This window comes from Scyliorhinus canicula, chromosome 2, assembly GCF_902713615.1.
Source record: "Scyliorhinus canicula chromosome 2, sScyCan1.1, whole genome shotgun sequence".
NCBI lineage: Eukaryota > Metazoa > Chordata > Chondrichthyes > Carcharhiniformes > Scyliorhinidae > Scyliorhinus > Scyliorhinus canicula.
The window spans coordinates 264034194-264053241 of NC_052147.1; the positions used below are offsets into that span (position 1 = coordinate 264034194).

At 45.1% G+C, this 19048-nt stretch overlaps 1 protein-coding gene and 1 long non-coding RNA gene across 2 annotated transcripts in view; one reads left to right on the plus strand and one right to left on the minus strand.

Moving 5' to 3' along the window:
* Positions 1–19048, plus strand: part of clasp1a (cytoplasmic linker associated protein 1a) — a 357689-nt gene that overhangs the window by 146471 nt on the left and 192170 nt on the right. Inside the window, 3 exon segments of the mRNA XM_038790034.1 lie at positions 9225–9295; positions 13494–13586; positions 14426–14571. Of these exon segments, the coding sequence (XP_038645962.1) occupies positions 9225–9295; positions 13494–13586; positions 14426–14571 (310 nt within the window).
* LOC119962126 lies at positions 14751–18999 on the minus strand. Its single transcript, XR_005459818.1, has 2 exons — positions 18489–18999; positions 14751–15473 (listed from the first exon to the last, which is right to left on the minus strand). It is a non-coding gene; the product is annotated as an uncharacterized LOC119962126 (long non-coding RNA).

A 19048-nucleotide genomic window follows, 5' to 3' on the forward strand; every position in this document is an offset into this window, starting at 1 on the left:
TCAAAAATGTCTCCCGTCTAAAAATGCAAAAGCATTGGTGTTAAAGCTTGTGATTGTAAATTAACTTTGACTGAATAGTGTCCTCTAATACTTCACTTGGATAAACAAATAAAACTACAACATAATTGTAATTGAAATTAGCATTACAAGATTAATTATATGTGTGAACTTGTATAACGAAACTGTATCACTTGGCAATCAGCAGAGGACCTGGGAATGTACTGACTGTGATGGAAGTAAATATAATCACCCAGGGGCAGGTGGTTAGCACTGCTGCCTCACAGCGTCAGGGACCCGTGTTCAATTCAGCCTTGGTTGACAAGTGGAGTTTGCACGTTCGCCCTGTGTCTGCGTGGGTTTCCTCTGGGTGCCCTGGTTTCCTCCCACAGTCCAAAGATGTGCAGGTTGGGTGAATTGGCCATGAGACAAATTGGATAAGTCTTAAAAACAAACCTTCTGTTTCATCTTTTTGGGCATGCAGGCACACAGAAACAAACTGCCAACACATGCACAATCTAATCCCTCCTTCCTCTTCTAAACATAACGCAATAGGCTCGTTGCTTCATGGAGAAAGAAACCAAATTGGAACTGATATTTTGCATTTTACAGCCCAGTGCATTACACATCACGTCATAGGCAATAAATGACTTAAAAGTTGCTGTTGTAGCTATTTTGCACAGTAAGATCCCATAAATGACATCAAGCTAAAGGAACAATTAAGCTGCTTTTGTGATGTTGATTCATCAATAATTATTAATGAGCAAAATAGGGATAAATACTGCCCATATACGCTACTAGTGCAAGTGATTTAATTATTTCTATACATGCAATCACCAATAATGTGACCCTGTTAGTTAAGTGTTGCTAGCAGCTGGATTTTCCACAGTGACTGAAAACTTCAAACACTGGGTTTTGTTTGGGAAATAGTGTGAAGAATAGTCTCTGGCATTCAAGTAAGTGACGCACCATGAATTTGACAGTGGAATTTGAGGAGAATTGAAAGTCTCTCCTCTATTCCAATAGGCAAATTTTCTGTCAAAATCTGTTCCCACTGTCGATGGCTGTCCTCCGATTTGAGGATGATGTCCACTCGGGCATAGGTTTCTGCTTTGGGTCTTCATGTGACTGACAGCCGCAGATTTTTGGGCATATGGGGTAAGATGTCCCTACGCGCTAATGGGTTCCAGAGTTCCAGAGTTTAGTTGACCACATGTGGGTTGATGGAGACCAAGATCCCACTTCTTTTCATAAAATATATATAGTTATCCTCATGGCTAATTTCTAACATTTTAAAAGCTTGGCAAAGACCTTTTTAAAATAACTGAAGCTATTTCTGTCTGGGATCCTGACCAAAAAGAGCTATTGTGGCAGTATCACAGAAACGTACATCTGAAGAAACTTTAATGACCCCTGTGAGCTGCAGAGCCTCCCTTGTTTTGAGTGTCTGCATTATCTCGAGTTTGCTGTGGGGTCATTAATGGAATATCGGGTCACACCAAAACCGAGGGGTTGGGAAACACACCACTGCGTATAAAAGGGGAAGCAAATTAAAACATTGTTTTGTTTACTGGAGGGTGGCAAAAGAGAAATCACGGCTGTTTAAATTAATCCCCCTTTTGTCTGTAACATGTTTTATTATGGCAACATTTAAGGACAGGCTGGGTTTCTTGTATGCCAAATTGAAGAGATCAAGAGTGACTTGTAAATCTGGTGAGAATGGGAAAGAGTCATTGACAATAATCTGCAAACTGCAGATCATTTGTGTCTATTGTGGTTTGTTTAATTTTGGCATGGAGGCGACAAAGGCTTTAAAAATTATTAATTTGTAGGATGTGCATGTCATTGGCTAGACCAGCATTTATTGCTCATCACTAATTGCTCGAGAAGGTGGTGGTGAGCTGCCTACTTTGAACCACTGCAGTTCATGTGTTGTAGGTAGGTACACTCATAGTGTCATTCGGAGGGAGTTCCAGCATTCTGACCAGCAACAGTGGAGGAACACAACATAGTTACAAGACAAAACATTGCGTGGCTTGGAACTTGCAGCTGGTGGTGTTCACTATGCATCTATTGCCCTTTTAGGCTTTTCTATCTAAACAATATTTATTACTGACACCACAAGGCAACTAAGCTTTAAGGTGAATAACTATAGCCATGCCAATAATATTATGGGGGCTATCATAGTCTTGCTCTACCCCAGTCTGTACTTTTAAAAATATATTTTTATTAAAGTTTTAACATTTTATATAAAATTACAAAGAAATAACAAAAGACAAATAAAACCCTTGACTGGACACAAACAATCAAAAACCCTTCAAACGACCCCTCACAGTGTAATTGACCATCTTGAGGTGCAAAGATTCCATCAAATCACCGAACCATGTTGAAGCACTCTGCTGGCGTTGCTAGCCTCCAAACCTCACTCCACACCTTCTCCTCCAGTATTGGCCCCAATTCCTCCGTTACCCCTTCCACCGAACTCGACTCTTGCCCTACACAACCTACCTCTTCACTCACCTGATGAAGAAGCTGCACGCCGAAAGCTAGTGATTCCAAATAAACCTGTTGGACTTTAACCTGGTGTTGTAAGACTTCTTTCGAATGACTTAGATCTTGGTGAACAAGCTTCTCCACATCAAGGTGGCGATCCACAGAGATTTCCATTGTATGGACTTGTGCAAGAGCTCTTAAGCCTTCAACCTTGGAGCCCACACCTACAAGCAAGCAACACCCCCTCCATGAATGGTTTCCAACTTTTGATGTCATAACAAATCCCTGATTGCTTTGTGTATTTTAGCTATAATTTTGAATGCTATAAACAATAATATTACACATTTGGCCCTTTCATAGTTGCCATTATGTAAATTCTTAGTTTTTTTTCCAAGTGTTTAAGTTCATAATCACCTATGTGATTTTTTTTTCATAGACATTAAAGATTATAAATTCCTATTTGAATTTTTATTTGATTATCTTGTGGATATATATTTGCAGAGGTAAAAGTCTGAAACAAGTGCAGCATTATGAAAATCATGACTTGCATTTTAAGAGAAATTGTTCATAGTGATAAGGTCCCTCATGGCAGACTGGTACAAAAGGTGAAGTCACACGGGAACAGAGGTGAGCTGGCAAGGTGGATACAGAACTGGCTAGGTCATAGAAGGCAGAGAGTAGCAATGGAAGGGTGCTTTTCTGATTGGAGGGCTGTGACTAGTGGTGTTCCGCAGGGATCAATGCTGGGACCTTTGCTGTTCATAGTATATATAAATGATTTGGAGGAAAACTGCTGGAGGATGGGGCATTCTCCCGACCCTTGAAGGTGGACAGGACTCACAGAGCACTTGCGAGGAAGCCTCGAATGGGAAACCCCCTCCGCACGAGGGCAATGGTGGTGAGATTCCACAGATACTTGGATAAGGAGCGCATTCTACAGTGGGCCAAGCAGACACGGAGCTGTAAGTGGGACAATAGTATCCTGTGGATCTACCAAGACCTGAGTGTAGCGGTGGCTTGGAGAAGAGCAGATTAGATTGATCCTTTTAAGAAAAAGGTGAAGTTCGGACTGTTGTACCTGGCCCGTCTCTGGGGGACGTGCGAGAAACAGCACTTTTATTTCTAGGCGCCTGAGGACGTGCTGGACTTCGTGAAAAGGAAAGGACTGGTGGTGGACTGAGAACGTTTGAACTTTGCTGCAGCGTTCATGTTTTTTTTCTTTTTGTTTCTCTGTACTTTATAAAAAAAAATCACGTTTTTCCCTTTGTGGAAGCTGTTTGTAATGCCTTCTCTATTGATTTGGGACCAGTGGCAGAGCTGAGTGAGTTGAGGTTTTCATTTGCACAGTTGGGGGATGGGGGTGTGCTTGTTTAGATTTTGTTTTTTTTATATTTGTCAGGCAATTGTGTGGGGATTGATGTTGGAGTATGTTTGTATGGGAGGGTGGGGAGGGAACAATAAGTGGGAGACTATCCGGCGCCAGGGATGGGCTGGGCGGGCTAGCTCACAGAAGCACAATGGGGGGTGTGCATATGCTCGGTTTATCAAAGGGGTTGGGTTACGGAGTGTGGTTACTAGGGGGGGAGGGGGGAAAGGTCCTGCTGACGAGGGAGGGACTTGGGCCAAGGGACAGAGAGGAGGTTGGGAGCAGAGGCTGCCTGGGGCGGGCCGGTGGAGGCGCGGAGCATAGACTGGAGGTGGGCCCAAAAACGGAGAAGGCTGATCAGCATGGGAGAGGGGGGGGGGGGAAGGAATGTTCGAGGGTTAAATGGGCTGGTCAAGAGGGCACATGTGTTCACACATGTTAGGGGACTGAAGGCGGACGTGATAATGTTGCAGGAGACGCACCTTAGAGTAACTGACCAGATTAGATTGAGGAAAGGCAGGGTCAGTCAGTTCTTTCACTCGGGACTAGATTCAAAGACTAGAGGGGTCGCGATCCTGATCAATAAGCGGCTGGTGTTTGAGGCGGGTAGAATGGTTTCGGATGTGGAGGTCGGTACATTATGGTCAGTGGGAAACTGGAGGGGGTGCAGGTGGTATTAGTAAATGTGTATGCGCCAATTGGGATGATGTGGAGTTTATAAAGCGGATGCTGGGGAAGATACCAGACATGGACTTGCACAGTTTGGTCATGGGAGGTGACTTCAATAGTTATTGACCCTGGCTTGGACTGGTCAAGCTTGAAACGGACAGGGTGCCAGCAATGACAAAGGAACAAAAAGGGTTCATGGAGCCCTGGTTGGTGGGGGGAGTGGGATCCATGGAGATTTGGGCACCCGAGGGTGAAGGAGTTCTCCTTCTACTCACACGTGCAGAAAGTGTACTCGATTTCTTCATTTTGAGCAGGGCCTTACTGGCAGGGGTGGTGGACACGGGGTTTTCGGCGATCACAATCTCGGATCATGCTCCGCGCTGGGTTGACCTGCAGGTTAGTAAAGACAGTAACCAGCGCCTGCACTGGAGGTTAGATATGGGACTTTTGGCTGATGAAGGGGTGTGCGAGCGACTGAGGAAATGTATTCAGAACGACCTGCAGGTCAACGACACGGGGGAAATTTCAGCAGCGGTGGTCTAGGAAGCACTGAAGGAGGTGGGTAGAGGGGAGCTGATCTCGATACGGGCCTACAGGGAGAAGGTGGACAGGACAGAGACGGACCAATGGTTAAGGAGATATTACAGATCGATAGGAGGTATGCGACGACCCCAGAGGCAGGGCGTTTAAAGGAACGGCAGGGAGACTACAGGCGGAGTTCAGCTTGATAACCACGGAGAGGGCGGTGGAGCAGCTGAGAAAGGCGAGGGGGTGATCCATGAGGATGGAGAGAAGGCCAGCAGAATGTTTGCACAGCAGCTTAGAAAGAGGGAGGCAGCCAGGGAGATAGGGAAAGTAAATGACGGAGATGGGAACCTGGTTAGAGATTCAGCAGGGGGTGAATAAGGCGTTTAGAGATTTCTACAGTAGGCTGTATAGGTCGGAACCCCCTACGGGTCTGGAGGGGATGAGGCACTTCTTGGGAGGGCTGAATTTCCCAAAGGTGGATGGGGAGCTAGTAGGAAGGGCTCAGGGCCCCGATCAGGATGGAAGAGATAGTGGAGGGTCTGAAGGCCATGCAGGCGAGTAAAGCCCCGGGGCCGGACGGGTACCCAGTGGAGTTTTATAAAAAATTCTCTGGGATATTGGGGTCGGTGTTGATGGGGCCGGACGGGATACCCAGTCGAATTTTATAAAACATTCTCTGGGATATTGGGGTCGGTGTTGATAAGGATGTTCAATGAGCCAAGGGAAAGAGGGGAGCTGCCCCCGACGATGTCACAGGCCACAATTTCGCTGATTCTGAAGCGGGACAAGAACCCGGTGCTGTTTGGGTCCGACAGGCTGATATCCCTGTTGAATGTGGACGCCAAACTGCTGGCCAAAATTTTGTCCTCCAGGATTGAGGATTGTTTTCTGGACGTTATTGAGGAGGACCAGACGGGGTTTGTTAAGGGTAGGCAGTTGGTGGCCAATGTAAGAACGCTGTTAAATGTGATCATGATGCCCCCGGAAAGTAGGGAGGTGTGGAGGTACTGATCGCAATGGATGCAGAAAAGGCTTTTGATCGGGTAGAATGGGATTATCTGTGGGAGGTACTGGGACACGGTTTGGATTTGGGCGGGGTTTTATTGACTGGGTCAGGTTTCTGTATCAGGCTCCTGTGGCAAGTGTACGGATGAATAGGACAACATCAAACTATTTTAGACTGCACCGGGGACGAGACCGGGATGCCCTCTCTCCCCACCGTTGTTCGTGCTAGCGACAGAGTAGACGACCTGCTTCTGTATGTATCGGACCCATTAGAGGGGATGGAAGAAATTATGAGGATTCTTGGGGACTTTGGCCCGTTTTCTGGGTATAAGCTAAATATGGGGGAAAGTGAGATATTTGTGGTCCAGGCGAGGGGACAGGAGAGGCGATCGAGGGAGCTGCCGTTTAGATTAGTAGGGGGAAGCTTTAGGTACCATTGCATTCAAGTGGTGTGGGAATGGGACCGGCTGCATAAATTAAATCTGGCCCGGCTAGTAGACCAAATGAAGGACGATTTTCGGGAGATGGGACGCACTTCCGTTGTCATTAGCTGGGAGGGTGCAGAAAGTGAAGATGACGGTCCTCCCGAGATTCCTGTTTGTATTTCAGTGTGCCCCCATCTTTATTCCGTGGTCTTTTTTTAAACGGGTCAACAAAGTGATCACTGGCTTTGTTTGGGTGGGCAAGACCCCACGGGTAAGGAAGGTAATGCTTGAGTGGAGTCGGAGAGGGTGGGCTGGCGCTGCCAAATTTTAGTAACTATAACTGGGCGGCGAATATAGCCATGATCAGGAAGTGGGTGGTGAGGGAGGGGTCGGCATAGGAGCGTATGGAGGCGGCTTCATGCAAGGGCACCAGTTTGGGGGCTTTGGTAACTGTGCCTCTGCCGTTCCCGCCGGCACCGTACTCCACCAGCCCCGTGGTGGAGGCGTCCCTGGAGAGTTTGGGGGCAACGGAAGAGACGTGGGAGCAGAGGAAGCATCGGTCTGGTCCCCAATTTGTAATAATCACCGGTTTGCCCTGGGAAGTATGGATGGGGGGGGTTCCGGATATGTCGGAGAGCAGGGATTGAGAGGATGGGGGATATGTTTATAGTGGGGAGCTTTCAGAGTATGAGGGCGCTGCAGAAGTTTGGGTTGGCGAGGGGAAACAAATTCAGGTATCTGCAGGTGCGGGGCTTCCTACGTAAACAGGTGTCAACCTTCCTGCTCCTTCTGCTAAGGGGGATTCAGGACCGAGTAGTTTCCAGAGAGTGGGGAGGAGAAGGGAGCGTCTTGGACATTTACAAGGAACATATGGGGTCAGAGGAGACGCAGGCCGAGGAGCTGAAACGCAAGTGGGAGGAGGAGCTGGGAGGAGAGATAGAGGATGGTCAACGTGTCCGCAACATGTGCCAGGCTCAGCCTGATACAATTTAAGGTCGTTCACCGGGCTCGCATGACAGTGGCCCGGATGAGCAGATTCTTTGGGGTGGAAGACAGGTGTGCAGAGTGTGCGGGAGGGCCAGCGAACCATGCCCACATGTTCTGGGCATGTCCAAAGCTTAGGGAATTTTGGCAGGGGTTTGCAGATGTCATGTCCATGGTGTTAAAAACAAGGGTGGCGCTGAGTCCAGAGGTGGCGATTTTCGGGGTGTCGGAAGACCCGGGAATCCAGGAGGAGAAAGAGGCAGACGTTCTGGCCTTTGCTTCCCTGGTAGCCCGGAGACGGATACTATTAGCTTGGAGGGACTCAAAGCCCCCGAAGTCAGAGACCTGGCTATCGGTCATGGCTAGCTCTCTCTGGAGAAAATCAAGTTCGCCTTGAGTGGGTCACTGTTAGGGTTCACCCGGAGGTGGCAACCGTTCGTCGACTTCTTCGCGGAAAATTAATTGTTAACAGAAAGGGCGGGCGGGGGGGGGGGGGGGGGGGGGGGGGTTTAGTTGAGCTCGAGTAGGGGGGTAGTTTCATGTACATTGTTTATTGTGTTATTGTTATACTACCAAAAAATACCTCAATAAAATGTTTATTTAAAAAAAATGATTTGGAGGAAAATGTAACTGATCTAATTAGTAAGTTTGCGGAAGACACAAAGGTTGGTGGAATTGCGGTGAGGACTGTCAGGGGATACAGCAGGATTTAGATTGTTTGGAGACTTGGGCGGAGAGATGGCAGAAGGAGTTTAATCCGGACAAATGTGAGGGAATGCATTTTGGAAAGTCTAATACAGGTAGGGAATATACAGTGAATGGTAGAACCCTCCAGAGTATTGACAGTCAGAGAGATCTTGGTATACAGGTCCACACGTCACTGAAAGGGGCAACACCGGTGGAGAAGGTAGTCAAGAAAGCATACGGCATGCTTGCCTTCATTAGCCGGGGCATTGAGTATAAAAATTGGCAAGTCATGTTGCAGCTGTATAGAACCTTAGTTAGGCCACGGAGTGTAGTGTTCAATTCTGGTCGCCACACTACCAGAAGGATGTGGAGGATTTAGAGAGGGTGCAGAAGAGATTTACCAGGATGTTGCCTGGTATGGAGGGCATTAGCTATGAGGAGCGGTTGAATAAACTCGGTTTGTTCTCACTGGAACGCTGGAGGTTGAAGGGCGACCTGATAGAGGTCTACAAAATTATGAGGGGCATAGACAGAGTGGATAGTCAGAGACTTTTTCCCAGGGTAGAGGGGTCAATTATTAGGGGGCATAGGTTTAAGGTGCGAGGGGCAAGGTTTAGAGGAGCTGTACGAGGCAAGTTTTTTTTACACAGAGGGTAGTGGGTGCCTGGAGCATTACGTTACAGATTTCATTTCTAGAATTACGGGGAACAGATGACCCTGACCCTGGTGTTAATGGCGCTCGATTTGATTCAAGACCAGATGTGGTTTTTATCCTCTTGTGGTTGCAAGGAATGAGTTTGAACATCCCCCTAGAGAACCAAAGTTGATTGGCTGCCAATTCATGTAGCATTCTCAGGTGAAGAGACTTGTCTGGAAAGTGGAAGGTGAATCCTGTAGTGCTGTATTGGATGTGTTTGTAAAGTTGGGGCCCAAACAATTGATCAGAAAGTTTTGGTATCTGAGACCGTGGATCCATTTCCCAGCTGTATCTACATAAAGTTAACAGACCAAACCAAACTTTTTTGGTCAATTGCAACTTTCATTTATCAGTTTGCTTCTTTTTTCAACAGTCAAAGATGGTGCAGGTGCTGTCGATGAGGATGACTTTATCCGTGCATATGAGGAAGTTCCAACAGTGCAGGTAATCCTGAATCTGCTTCTCTTGTTTATTTTTAGTTGCCCACATAGCTTTATTCTATTTGAGAACCAAAAATCTGTTAATTGGAAGATTTAGATGTACAGCAATTTTGCTCTTGAAAGGAATCTAGTGTGACTTGGAATATATAGGTTACGTTTGGAAATGAGCATTGTACCTACGTAAACCCATATTAACCAGGAGTATGGTAACTAAATCCTGATCATGATCGAGTCTGTTGGAACTCATTCTGCAAGTGCCGTCCAAAACCATCATAAAAATACTTGCTTAATATTTATGGTACTATTGCAAGTAACAGACTATAAAAATAAAATGCTCTCCGCTTATGTTGGAAACTGCAGTTTGTCACAATTAATCCAGGTTTGTGTACAATTTACAGTCTGTGTCCTTGTGTAACAAGACCTGGACAACATTCATGCTTGGGTTGATAAGTGTAAGTAACATTTGTATCACACTGCTGAGCAATGATCATCTAGAGAGGATCTAACCAAGCCCTGTTCACATTCAATCGTATTACCGCCATTGAATCCTCCATCATCTTTATCGTGGAAATTATCATTGCCCAGAAAATAATTTTCACAGCAAAATAAATACCCTGGCTACAAAAGCAGGTCAGATGCTGGGAAGCTCTGAAAAGGCAGGCTGCTTGATCGGCACTTCACTTGAAACGTTGAGCATTCCAGAACTTTCGCCACAGGCTCACAGTGGCAGCAGTGTGTAGCATCTACAAGAATCACTGCAACAACTCGCCAAGGTTCCCACTTCAAGAACCTTCAAGATGCCGGATGCATCTACCGAACTACATGCCACCCTGATTTTGAGGTAGATCACTGTTCTTTTACTGGCACTTGGTGGAAAAAAAACTTGGACCTCACACTGGGTGTATTTACATCAGATGGACTGCAATGGTTCAAGGTGGCTCACTACCACCTTGAGGGCAATTAAGGTCATGCAATCAATGCTGGCATTGACCGTGCCTGTCACATCCCATGAACAAATTAAACCGAAACAATTTCACTGATCAATCTTGGAGGTTATTTGGTGTCTTTAAATTGTTTTTTTTACCGGCGCTAATTGTTTAATATGTAGATTGGGGTTAACTGGAACGTGCTATTCAGTGACTGTGTTCTGCCCGTTGCGGTTCAAGGCATGCCGGGTGAATAGTGGAAGAGGGCAAAATCAAGATTCGTGCTGAGTGTAAACTATTTTGCGATTCACTCCTGATTGCGAGTTCCTGATCCAAAAATAGCGTGAATATCGTAACCCTAATTTGCATGCATCTCAATCTCATTAACAAGATTGAAGTTGAATCCAGGAGCCTGCCAGGAATTACCTGACTCCCCAGTGGGAAGCCATGTGGGTGTCGTTTATACTCCTGAAAAAAGTGAAGCTGATCCAATGGCTATTGTGGGAAAGCGAGAAGGCGAGCAGTCGTTTCCATTTTCCGGCATGCAGCTCAAGGGCATCTATCCTCTGGATTTGGCCGTGGTTAGGGAGCTGAAGCGTTCCAGGTTGGGAGCCGCCCCTGGGCCAGGGGGTAAGGAGCTTTGCAACTGTGAGGCCTTTAAGCCATCTTTAAATATTATGGAGACCCATTAAAGGGGCAACCACAGCTGCCCAGGGCAGGGTCACGCTTCTTTCCTGAAAGTTGATTTCACTCCCTTTGAGGTTATTTCAAATGAGAAATAAGCCTCGTTACTTCTGAGAGCACTTCATGCTCCTCAACACTCTAGTGCCTTCTCGGAGACCATGGCTCAGAGGATGAGTAGGGTCCTGCATGTCCAGCAAACTGATGCCTAAAGAGCAGGGCTTCACCACTGAGGATCCTCCCTCGCGGCCAAAGGGTATGGTGTGGATGAATGGAGGGCAGCCTGCCTCATGTTCCCGGCAGAAGTCTAAGGGTTCCTGATCTCGTTTAGGGAGGGGTAGGGTCTGGGGGTTCCTGATCTCATTTGGGCGGGGGGGGGAGGGGGGGGGGGTGATTGTGCAGAACAGGTTATGCTAACATAACTGGCTCATTAGGTGGCGCACTTGAGAGAAGGTGGGACAGTCATGGTAAGCGTGAGGGAGGCTTGAGGGATGGAAGCTCTAACATTACCAGTCCCTCTCCTCCAATTCCTTCCAGATAAAACTGTGTTAGCTGGTCTGAATCCTGCAGAGGCTGTCCTCGCTGTGCTTGTGGCTTGTGGCAGCTGAGGCGGGCAGACACCGTAGAAGGCAGCAGCAACAACGCAGGCTGGAGGCAGCACCCCAGGTGTAGGGAGCCGCTGGCCGCCCGTTATGCTGAGGAGAGAGCCAGAAGGGGAGAACAGCGGTGGCCCAGATGTGCAGGCGTTATGAACGTTCCATGACACCATATGCCTAGAAGAGTCCATCTCAGCAGAGCGACAGTGCAGCACCTGTGCCACATTCTACCCCGAGGAGGAGGACACCCGCTCCTGGTGGCTGTGAAGGTCACTGCAGCCCTCAACTTCAATGCCACTGGGTTATTCCAGGCGGGAGCCTGTGTGAATATCCCAACCTTCCGGGAAGTGACGGATGCTCTGTATGGCCAGGCAGCAAACTATATCAACTTCAACCTGGACCAGGCCCTACCAAGTTGGCCTGGCTGCAGGATTTGCTGCCATTGCCGGCATGCCCCAGGTCCAGAGGGCGGTCGATAACACACATGTCGCCCTGGGAGCACTGTCGCATTACCCTGGAAGCACTGTCGCATCAGCGAATGCCCTATATTAACAGGAAGGGGTCCCACTCCCTGAATGCTCAGACCGTGCTCGTGTGCCCACTATCCTGGGAAAATGCAAGACACCTACATCCTGCGGCAGAGATCCCCAATCTATTTGACGACCACCCCAGGATTTGGCTCGTGGGTACAAGGAATACCCGCCGAGGGCATGGTGGCTGACGGTGGTGCAGAAGCCTAAGATCAAGACAGAGACCTGATAACACGAAGGCCCATGTTGCCACCTGTACTGTGCATGTACATGGAGCTGCTGAAAATGCAGTGCCAATGCCTTGACCGCTTTGGTGGTGTCTTGCAGTACAGCCCCCTGAGTATCTCCTGCTTAGTGATGGTCTGTGGTACCCACCACCAACTGGCACAGCAGCAGGGTGACGTGCTGGAGGAGGAGTCAGAAGGACATGGGGCCTCTTCTGAGGATGGTGCCCGGAGGGCCCTGCAGTCTCCATGGGATGAAGGGACAGATAGAGAGCTCCAGAGGCCTTTTAAGTCATCTGGTGCTGCCAGTCCTGGCGGATCCCCATTGTTGTCGTCGTCGTCCCCCCCCCCCCCCCCCCCCCCCCACCCCCCCCCCCCCCCCCCCAATTAAATGTCTTATGTAGGCTGTGTTCTATCATTTGCATCTGCCTGGGTGGGTGGGGGTTACGACTCGGATGGCCCAGTCTCATCATTTGCTGATCCTGCAAGACGATGAACATGTACTCAGTGAGTGGGCAGGATTATTTTGTCTGACAGTGGATGCTCACCTCTCTGGCACAGGTCAACCTCTCAGTCAGTGACCGCTCTTTCCTCAGGCAACCCTGCGATTTCCAGGGCCTGTTCCTCATATGGGGTGAGGACTTGGGCGACAGGATTCTCCACTTGGGGAACAGGGTTTTCACTTCTCATCCACAGCGTCAAGTAACCTCATGAGATCGGCATCTCCAAAGCGAGGTGCAGGTCTGTGTGCTCCCATGCTTGTGTGTTGACTGGGAGTGAGTGGTGAGGGAACGTTTAAAAGCAGATGCCCCTTGTTAGCAGCAAGCAGCTGAGGTGCGTCAGGCGAATCAGATGGCGAGGGAGCCAGTAATGTCGAGAATCTCTTGGGGACTCATTTTTGACACTAACCGCCAGTGAATACTGATCACGATCTCGCCAATGTGGCTGTCACGGCACTCTCCCCAAACATGCCCAAAACCAGACTTTCACTGTGGTCTGCTGAATCGTGCCCAAAATTTCACAGAACAGAATAATTCTATAAAATGTATGCAGTCTTTGACTCTGGTCATCTTGACATGAAATGTTTAAAAATATATGTTTAGTATAACTAACTGTATTTATTATTATTCTTTCGATCATGTGTTCTTGCTGCGTGGCTTAATGAAACAAGGCACAATTATTTCTCTGTGAAAAGCCTCAAAATTTGATGTAATGCTTATTAACTGCAATTTATTTTGTTGTTAGATTTATTCCAACAGAGACCTTGAAGAATCCATCAACAAAATTAGAGAAGTTTTATCAGATGATAAGCATGACTGGGAGCAGCGAGTAATTGCTGTAAGTGTAAAGAGTAAATGCTGTAAAACCTCCAGACCTGATGTCCTCTTGCATGTGAAAGTATTCAAAAGTTTGCAAAAGCTTTTGTTGTGAAAATTTGTTCGCTTTGAACTTTCAAGACTTTTAACTGTGGGATTGGCATTGAATAATGTTCTTTTACAATAAAAGTGCCACTTGAATTAAAAAGGAATTAGTGTACAAATCTGGACAATGTTGTGCAATAATGTGAAACTAATGAAGAATTGATCATTTATTTTCGAATGCAATTGAAAACTAAGATTTTCTCGTATTTCTCCTTCCTGTAGCCCCTTATGAATACTTGGTTTGCTTTTTCAGTCAGTGGCGAAGCAGTGAAGCTGCTGACTTTGAAGATAGGTGACCACAAAGATCTAACATTTTCTGTTGTGGGGTATTCCCTTTTCCTAACAGCAATTTAAATCTTGCGTCAAGTCAAGGTCATCTCTTGGCATACAAAGCAGTGATTTTAACAGATAAGCATCTGATCAAATTGAAGTATTCACACAAACTAGGATGTTAAAAACACTTTATCCAAAACTGCTGGGAAGAGACTGTGCCACTTTCTGCAGAGGACTGATGAGTGTTAAATTATGGAGGTACAGGAATGGATAAACGGTCTAAAATTTAGCTGCATGTAGTTCCACAAAATATTTCTTAAGGAGGTTTGTGTGTACAAGTGAGTCCAGGGTAGTCTGCTTATTGTACACTTGTCGGAAGTTTAGAAACTAGGGGTCAAATGAGCTTCTCCTGTTCAAATTCTCTTCTGTTAATTTCCACTTCATAACAGACTTGCATTGTAAATCAATTTTTCTTGTTGACAGCTTAAAAAGATTAGGTCTTTAGTGTTGGCTGGAGCAACAGAATATGAATGTTTCTTTCAACATCTACGACTATTAGACGGAGCATTCAAATTATCAGCCAAAGACCTGCGCTCTCAAGTTGTACGTGAAGCTTGTATAACATTGGGGTGAGTAATGAAATGAGCACGATCAAACCTTGCCAACTGCAATTAGTATTGTAGATGTAGTTGCTAATCATGTAATCTGAAGTTTAATAGCTGTTAATGCCCTTTTAAAATCATTTACTTTGGGGATCTGTATTGTTAGGCTAAATCTCAGTTCAATGAGTGAGTCGACACAGTAAGGCTTCAATCAAATAGTTTTTTACTCTAGGATTGTAACACGTACAGCCATCTGAGTTATGGCTGGAGAAGGCGCATTCTGCCGAGCCTCAAGTTACACACACTGATAAAGGTTGTTCCGCGCGCAATGGCCTTGGGCGGGTTACATAGCTGCCCACTAACAGTACTGTTGCTAACATAAATGTTATCTAAACCGCCACCCCCATCGCCCTCCTTAGTCAGAGCTAGAAGCAGCTGCAGAAATATACCTTACAATCCCTCCTTTGTCCTCTTATGAGGACAACAATTACTTCCCGCGCCCCCTATGTTTTGAAACGCGCGCAAAAATAAAAAACCCTTTTTGCCAAGCGTTCTATACCGCCTGGTTGGGTCCTGAGGTCTCAGGAAGGTGAGGACCCCCCAATCCTCTTGGCTCGACCCGCCGGAGTCTCAAGTCCTTCCCAGGGGCGGTGTACATTATATACAATTTTTGCCTTGCCCCTTATAACCCGCGCGTTTTTCTTTCGTTCCCTTCCCCCCCAGTTTCACATTTCAGCTTCTAAGTACTCTTCTTGGTCAAAAATATCTTCATGTCCTGGTATTTAGGAGGTAGTTCCTCCCGGTTGGCGAATGCCCTCAGCCCACGGGATTTTTTCCGGGTTTTCTGATACACACCAGGTCCCCTTCTTTTATCGGACTCTCCTGTCCTTCTTCTCTGTCACCGGCCGCGTTGTTCACCTGTTGCGAAACTAAAGTGACCATGTTACCGAGCATTTTGATATATTGACTCATTTCAATTTCCCTATCTTCCCATGTTTGCACCCACTCCGGGTTGGTCTTGGGTCCTGGGTCGTTAAGAGGGTGAAAATTCAAAACTTAAGATTTGTAAGTTCCAATTAAAAAGCATCTTCAGCTGTGTGGACTGTTCATTACTTTATCAGAATTTAAAAGGCCAGAACTCGCAGGCAAACCAGCATGGGAGTGTCAAGACATCTTCTGGATTACACACAAAAGCTTGTTGAAAGGGTTGACTGTCTTGCAGAGACAAAAAGGGGCGTATAGTGGGTGCATAAATTGGAATGATGCCATTCGCATCTCTAAACTTGTTTTTAAATTTTTCACTCAAATGGCTGGGAGTAAAAGTTGGAGTGCTGCCAAATTCCCGTTATCAAGTTTTTCAGGGAACACAATATGTTATTGAAACTCATGGACATATTTCATTTACCCATCTGTTGTTTATAAGTCATTCTGCAATCTCATAATTAAAACATCTGCTTTGTGAGACAGTTTAGTTTCACCCTACTGATGATTTTTTGTGTCAGGGAAGTTTTAACCCTGAACTAATGAAACACCGGCTTGATCATATTTGTCATATGTATTTCAACTATCCTAACCTCCACTGAACACCATAAAACTAATATTTTCTTATTTTTACATACGTGATTTTGCACCCTGATTAAAATTATAGCCTTTGAAAAGAAAAAAAAAAAATTGTTAACTGTACTCAAACTATAATCTTTAAAGACAATGCGTAGACAATTTGAAGCTTTCAAATAATCACAGCTCGTAACAAGTCAGGGTCTGAAGTCAAAGACTGTGAATAGTTCAGAACAAAGTTTAGATGCCTAAAACTCTCTCTCTCTCTTTCTCTGTGTCTGTCTCTGGAACTCTTGTCGCTCTTTCTCTTTACCTTTATCTAACTACCCCTGCCCTTCTCTGTCTCTCCCTGACTCGCTCTTTTTCACTCTCTCAACTTTCGCTGTCTCTATCAGTCTCTCTCTCTCTACGTAACTCTCTCTACGTAACTCTGTCTCTCTCTTTCTCTAAAATGGAACAAAATTAAAATACTGAACAAAATTTTTCAATCTCCTTCAAAAACTTTATCTGTGTCATTCCATTTAAGTCAATTTCCACTGATTAATTTTAGAGGCATTAGCTATTCTTAGAGATGTATATTTCTTTGTGCAGATGACCTGCTTGCTGAAATGGTTAAATTTTTGTACAGAATCAAAAGTGGTGGAGAACTTGGCATGATGCCATCTCCATCCGTTATGTGACCTTAGACATTACCCATCCTTTCTTTCAATTTTCAATGTTCGTTGTTTAACTGGTTTTTGGAAAGCGATATTACTGGATGTTTATTTTTCTTTTATTTCAAGTGAGTTGAATTACTGCTGAATTTATCTGGACGGCTTGAAATGATCTGAAGTTATTCTCGACATGTATCCATTCTTAAGTTTCTAACCGTAACCTTGTATTGATTTTCCTCCCCATTTTTTGTTTTGGGAGGGGGGTTAGTCATCCTCAGACATTCCTGAACAAAACTAATTGAGTGCTTTAGCCCCTTTCTGATCTTTTGGACTTCACTTAATTTGATTTTTTTTCTCTCCTTGAGACATTCTGGGACAGTCGTTAGCCGTAATTGTTGGCAGTTTTGTGAGGTCTTTATGCTAGTTTGCAGAACCTACTGCAGTATCTTTACTCGTTTTATTGACATGCTTAAAGGAGTTAGAGCTCAATTCCTTTAAACCAGCCTGTCTTCAAAATGGTATGAAGGTTTAATTTATCATTTGTGCTTAGAACTTTATTTGTCTTATCTTTACTTCTGTGTATCTCACCATTTTTCTCTGTTCCACAGAAATCACACCCATCTTTTATCATTGTTTTTTTTTACCAGAGTAGTTTGCTCTTCAAAAACCCAAATGTTTTAAACTGACTTTTTTACTCATTTGGCCTTGATACTAGATTTATTGGATGTTACCTCACCGTCTGTCCGCCTTGCCAAGTGATTCTAATTTTAGGCGGTCAAAGGTTTGACTACTCGCCTTGTCCACCGGCTCGAGCGGCGTCCAGCTCAGCAAATCCTTCCAGACTTACACTAAATGTTAGGGGTGAAAATATTCACACAAAGGCCTGAATATAGCTTAAACTCACATGGATTAATATACAGATTCAAGGCGGATAGCCTAATGACTTGGTTATTTTCCAATATGTGCCGTCCTTTTTTTTTTAAGACATTGGCTGTTTTAACTATTTCTTTCTCTGTCAATTTTATACCCAATTTTAATGCATTAGTTTTCCCCCAGTGGCCATTTTTCTTCTAAATTTTTATGCTCTTTTCGCGCGCTAATGTTACCGGACATTTATATTTCAAGTCTCTTATGAACCGGTGATAATAGATCCAAAACTGTTTTGTTTTCAAATGCGGACATTTATATTTCAAGTCTCTTATGAACCGGTGATAATAGATCCAAAACTGTTTTGTTTTCAATGCCCGACCTTCACGTGACAGATCTCTCAGGCAACAAAACAATTATCCGATTCTAAAACTCTACTTCCTTCTCACTCTACTTCTGAGATCTGACAGTTTTTTAAGTAAAGACTTTGAGTAAATATTATCACTAATATTTGGTCGAAGGTAATAATTCTATTTCCTTCTCACTCTACTTCTGATATCTGACAGTTTTTTAAGTAAAGACTTTGAGTAAATATTATCACTAATATTTGGTCGAAGGTAATAACATGTCCTCTACTTCCTTCTCACTCTACTTCTGAGATCTGACAGTTTTTTAAGTAAAGACTTTGAGTAAATATTATCACTAATATTTGGTCGAAGGTAATAATTCTATTTCCTTCTCACTCTACTTCTGATATCTGACAGTTTTTTAAGTAAAGACTTTAGGTAAATATTATCACTAATATTTGGTCGAAGGAAATCATTAATCTTACACCTTAAGGACTTTTAAGTTCAACTTAACACTTACGTGTCACAATCCCAAGGCGTTTGACGTCCGGCTATGGTCGTCTTCTAATTTTGTCTCCTTTTTCAATCACTGAGACAATTATTACACAATTTAAAATTTCAATTTTGGAGTTTTGATTTAACAGGTTTGACTCCGTACCTTCTTTTTAGCCGGCTTTTAATTGTCTCTGCGATCTTAAACGTAGTTGTGTTCGACTCCCCCCCAACGTCGGGGTCACCAATTTGTTAGGCTAAATCTCAGTTCAATGAGTGAGTCGACACAGTAAGGCTTCAATCAAATAGTTTTTTACTCTAGGATTGTAACACGTACAGCCATCTGAGTTATGGCTGGAGAAGGCGCATTCTGCCGAGCCTCAAGTTACACACACTGATAAAGGTTGTTCCGCGCGCAATGGCCTTGGGCGGGTTACATAGCTGCCCACTAACAGTACTGTTGCTAACATAAATGTTATCTAAACCGCCACCCCCATCGCCCTCCTTAGTCAGAGCTAGAAGCAGCTGCAGAAATATACCTTACAGTATGTGCAAACAAGGATGGAAATGGTTAGATTTGCAAATCAT